The sequence below is a fragment of the Cyprinodon variegatus genome, unplaced genomic scaffold (genome assembly GCF_000732505.1).
Source record: "Cyprinodon variegatus isolate N-32 unplaced genomic scaffold, C_variegatus-1.0 Scaffold16, whole genome shotgun sequence".
NCBI lineage: Eukaryota > Metazoa > Chordata > Actinopteri > Cyprinodontiformes > Cyprinodontidae > Cyprinodon > Cyprinodon variegatus.
Window position 1 is genome coordinate 2478934 of NW_015150469.1, and position 5749 is coordinate 2484682.

General features: G+C 35.8%; 1 protein-coding gene across 1 annotated transcript in view; it reads right to left on the reverse strand.

Annotated features, from left to right (window-relative positions):
* Window positions 1–2277: 2277 nt before the first annotated feature.
* LOC107091405 (protein Wnt-2b-A) overlaps window positions 2278–5749 on the reverse strand; it is a 16069-nt gene continuing 12597 nt past the window's right edge. The window contains exon 5 of the mRNA XM_015385319.1: window positions 2278–4873. Within this exon, the coding sequence (XP_015240805.1) occupies window positions 4644–4873 (230 nt within the window). The 3' untranslated portion in view covers window positions 2278–4643. The remainder of the gene's footprint in view (window positions 4874–5749) is intronic.

Below are 5749 nucleotides of genomic sequence, written 5' to 3' on the forward strand. Positions count from 1 at the left end.
AGAGAGAGAGAGAGAGAGAGAGGGAAATATTGACCCAAGTTTCATTCATGCATTAAATGTTTTCTATACTAAAGGGATGAACTGGTCAAACAGTGATGGTATTTAAACAACTTAGTAATGAGACTATACTAAATAACGTTTGGTTAAATGTTACTAATGTCTGCTAAAACTCAAGTAATTGCTGTTTCTGCAACTGATTCTAAGAAAAAAATACAAAAACTGCTGTCAGGCAGTTTATCTTGTGACATGTATCGGAGCATAAATATAAAACGGTAAATCACATTTTGTGAAACATCAAGACCTGTCATGCAGATGAGTAATGTGTGTCATCTATGATGAACTAATGTTTTGTAATTCAGCTAATTCACCAATTTAGTCTTGATGTAGATGTCTTGTTTATTTTAGTCATGCTTAAATGATCAGCTGACAATCTTGGGTTAAATGTTTGAAGCTCTGTACACAGATTGCAAACAATCCTGTAAGTTTAATTTGTCAACAAAAAAAAAAAAAAACACTTTGGAGCCACACCAAGAGGCAACAATGCTTACATATGGAGTGACAGACACACAGCATGAGTATGATATTTTTGGTCACAAAGCTCTTGTAAGGGAATCTATAAAGCCATTACGTCACCTACTGTCTTTACAAATTTCTATGTTGGTAAAAAATGTATTTACCAATTAAGAGACCATGATCTTGTAACACCCTGGTGGCATTTTAACCCTTTCGGGATAAATTATGGTGCCTTTTTGGCTTGTTTTATTTAATTTATGAGTTTTATAATTTGATTTTGATGTATTTCTCAGTAATCATATCCGTTTCAAGCATGAAAACCGTAAACCCAGATGTAAGGGCTTGAATAAGGTTCTGTGTAGGCTTAAATGTTGACCTGTGTTCAGAAGCCATTTTAATTGGCTTAACGATCTGGCATAACAAGACAAGAGTAAAAAAGAGTGAAAAAGATACAATGATGCTGTATGCTGCTGTAAAATGCAGTCCTCCTAATTCTTCATAGTTGCAGTTGGTTCGCTAAACTCCCATAACCTAGCATAAACTAAATTGATAAGTGTAGTTCAACTTGAATCATACATAGTATGAATCTGGAAAGCCTCCTGCAAAAAAAAGATACATTCAGTTAAATTCTTCGAGCTAATTAGCCTATCACAGCAACAGTAGCAGCTTTAAAAAATCAAGTTTTAGATTTATTTCACAACTAGCGGCGTTAACTGATAAATCAAACTGTTACTAAATCCGGTTGAGAGGAACACGCAACCATCTTTCCATCCACAAGAGACAAAAGTTACGTTCTTCTGCCCCTTTTTTTTTCAAAAGTAAGAGGGTTTCAGCCTAAACCACTGCAGCCATCTTTATTTTGCTTCAGCCTTCCGCCTCTTGTTGACACGTTAACGTCGTACACATCATTGCATTTCATTGGACTTTGCAAACATTCCTATATAAATAATACATATATTGAATAATGCATCTATTAGCTTATGGCATGATGCATTTTCGTGAGTTTTTGAATATCAAAATTGCATGACAATTCATCTAGCATGCAAGGTAAACACTCCCTTCTAGAGTCTGCTGCAATACCAACTTTCTGCATGTCTCATATACACAGGGAATGTAAATGAGTCAAGCACTGTAACCAGCCTTTAAGTTTAGGTAAAGTTTCCAAGAGGATAGTAGAGCATAATCTATAAGTACATCATATGTTACGGCGCTTAAGATCAGTTTTGTTCGAGCATGGGGTTTCCCACACCTGCACAACATACTGTAACACCGGTTAGATGGCAGAGCTGCTACCTGCAACTGTTTTTGGGATGCTTTTTTAAATCAAAATTCTGAACCCTCAGTCCAGGCTGTTTTTTTAAGGTCAACTCCCCCTTTCATTTTTGCCTTATTCTCTCTCCCCTTCATGCATAGCTTAATGAACAGCTTTCTGAATGTGTATTCCTGTGTTAATTGTATTCCTGCATGTTGCTACTGTGATGTTGCAACAGTTTGAGATTTAAGTCAACAAGGGCATAGCTTTGTGATATATTTTTTAACAAAAAGCTTTGAGAAACCGCTTAAGCTAACAGCTGCAGTCCCTTTAGAGAACAAATGCCCATTTCAATTGACTTCTGAAATGAAGAGGTTGTTAGGTGATTGGTGCATTTAATACAATATAACAATTTGGATGTTTGATATTAAGAATTTGAGGTTAATGATTTATTATCTCATTTTTTTCATGTAAGTCTTTTAGCTAGTTCTCAGAACAGCTCTGATGTTCTTTTTTTTATAAAAATATGCAATGACAACAACCTTTATTTTCTATATCTAAATAATAAAACAATTGGGGTTTATCTTGTGAAAAGGCTTAAGATTGTCAACAACCACTTTGAGTATTTGGAATGAAAAGATAACATGACTGGAGGGACGATATTGCTAGCCAACAAAGTAAGTTTGCTCAGCAACTTCAAACGGAGGTGTAAAATAAAAAAGAAAAAGTCCAAGATTCCAAAGAAAGTCCAAAGATTAAAAAAGCATCTTATTCCTCTTGATGCTAAAAGGGATAAGACAGGATCAGTGCTGGGAATACAATATGAATGTAGGTCTTCAGTGAGATGAGAACCTAAGCTGATAAGGCTGGAAAGTTGATGGATGTCTACAGTCAGCCGACAGCAGCAGTTTACAACAATATTTATGTCTGGTGATTGAGCCCAGTGCAAAAGTTATTTTCATGGCCAACAAGGACTAAGTAAAAACTATCAAGAAGGATAATTGCCATATATTGCTTTATTTCAACATGAACATACGGGTGTAGTTTTTTGGTATAGTCATACAGTGGTATTTGACTGGGCACCTTTAACAAATACTAGAAAAAATGGTTTGTTAAAGCTTATCATCAAATTATATATGCCACATTTTAGGATGAATGCAAATTGCAATGTTGCACAATTATTTACATAAAGCTGTTTATCTTCACAGTTTAGCAGTAAAATAGTATGATGGGCCACGGGGGAAAAAATCTTCACACCTTCGTTTAGAACTCAAAATAGGCTGTTAAATGAACATTTAGGACACAATAGATAAATTGAAGGTAGATGACTTTCTTCTATCATTTAACATTCATTGGTATTTGCTGAAATATCTGGAGCCACTGTCCTGTATGTTTTAGTTTCCCTGCCTCCACATACCTGGTCTAAATATATGGGTAATTAAGAAGCTTCTTCAGCCTTTGGTGTCGGCAAGCATTTGATTTGGGTGCGTTTGGGGCAGATACAGATCTGAAACACCTAAAGCCTATAGACCAGGGGGGAAGACCACTGTACTGGACTAAAGACATGGAAACTTTAAACAAAGCATTTATCAATACTACTTCTAATGTTAAAAGAAGCCTCAGCATCTTGAAGTCATATTGGGAAACAGAAAGGGCTAATTTAAAGCATTTGCATAGTACTATACTTTATATTATTAGTACTCTATTGTCATATTCTGTCATTTCAGAAACACTGCTTATTCTTCGCTTTGAAATACAAAAATGCTCTTTGTACTGTTTGGTAAAGGTCATTTCACTCTACCTACTATCATTTACGCGAATGTGATTTAAAAATCAGCAGCAAACCAATTCAGCATATACTTTATAGGAACATCTTTTTAGATAGCGCAGTATACAAAATGTTATACAAGCAAGCTTGAAAGCAGAGAGGTGAAACCTGTGGATGTCGTGGTTGAAGGGTGACCCACCAAGGCCTCAGTTTTCTTTGTCTTCTTCTCAGCAGCACATTTTTATAATCACACAAAAAACTAAAACTCACTGTATAATCACAGTAATGCAAGTGCTCTTCTCCCTCCTTGCATCATCCAAAGTAGTGCAGTCTCATCAGCAGATGAGGAATGAAACAACACTTTACAATTTAAATAATCCACTTAAAGTTTTTGTCTCCTTTAAACAGTGTCATTCTATGCTCCAGTGATGCATTTGTCCATTATCTTAAATTCATGTGTTGTCCTTTCAATCAGTCCTCTCTCTCTGGACACTTGTTTGGCCATGCGTTGCATAATACATGTTTTAAAAAACACATCTTGAATTGCACTTTAGAATGTACTGTTCACAGTCAAACCAAGCATGATTTTTCCTTTTTTCCTAAATAGATTGAAGTTTAGCATCCTCCCCCAAAAAGACAAAAAAAAACACAAAAAAATAAACAAAACAAAGCAAAGGTATGTGAGTATATGATACGATGCTGTTAATAATACTGGATATGTTAAAAGGCTCAAGTAACATCTGTTTTTAACGTATCACAAAAGCAGCAAACCATTTCAAATGTAGTATGACACACAAGCAAAAATGGATATGTGGATCAAAATGTGATTAAATTGCTATTCTTGACTGTTACAGTTCAGTTTACTCCATCAGCTTAATCACATTCACAAACAGGAGGGTACGTGTGTTGAATCAATATGATGGATATTCTAGTGCTTTCACAGACGGGGACAACAAAAAAAAAAAAGCCATGCAATGATGAAACAAGGTTGGGGGCAGAGATGCAGATCACTCTTGCTCAGACTTTCCCAGAATGCCACGTTCCATACCGTGTCCTGCAAAGGGCTATTGGGGGGGGCAGCATTTGATGGTAAACAAGGACAATGGCTCCTCAGGTTTTGTCCAACCACTCAGCTCGTTTTGGGGCCTTGCACGTGTGTATGTCCACAGCCTCCTCGCAGTCCTTGCACTCCACTGCGCAGCACCATTTGAACTTGCACTCACACTTAGTGATTTGCATGACTCTGGTGGTGTCGTATCCTCTCCCACAGCACATGACCTCACATCCGTCCGTGCCCCGGGATGTCTTGTTGCAGATCCTCCCAGCAGTGCCTAAAGAACCTGTGCAGAGAGTTTGAAAGGAGTTTACTTGTGTAAACTTTAAAACTTTGTGAATGATTGTTAAATATTTCTGCAAGTATGCTTTTTTTATATATATATATATATTTTGTCCTTAAAACCTGAAGTTTAGAGAAGATTATACATTGTCTATTTCTATTTGGTTAAAAGAAAACATATTACATATATGAAAAAAAAAGCACCTTGCAAACTTTTTTGTACCTCTTGAGATTTTTTTCATTTGACAGGTTATAAACAAATCTCTGAATTGTTTTGAAAGGAATGAATTTGGAAGATCAAAGGTGAGGTTGAATACTAAAGATTCCCCCACCAGCAGACTATCCAACCTAAGCAGTGAATTTCTGCAGTTTTATATTTTACCATGGCCTTTTGGCTGCAAACGCCACTAATGCTCTTATTGCTCAGCCTGTCAACTTAAATGAATGATATACAATACATACATACATACATTCATACAATACATCTGCGATTCTGTCATCCTTACTATATAGCTAAGTGACTGAGTTCGAATTCTTTTGCAAGACATTGTGGTTTGTTTATATTCAAATATAATTTCTACAGAATATTCATAGGGACAAGTAAAAATAATTTTATGATTTATCTCTCAATAATAATAACCACGTGTACTAAAAGAATTAAATGGCACATTATTTCCCAAATCTGCATGCAACGCATTTAGGTTTTTGATCCAAAAGTTGGCCACATTGCATGCTCCTTATTGTTTAAATTGATTGCCCATATATTGTTAGTCTTGTCTTCAAGGATTATCCTGTCCATGTTGAATACAAGTAATATTCTAACTTGAGACAGTTTAAGTCTAATCCTTTTGAGAGTCACACCAATAAAATAAAAATGCAA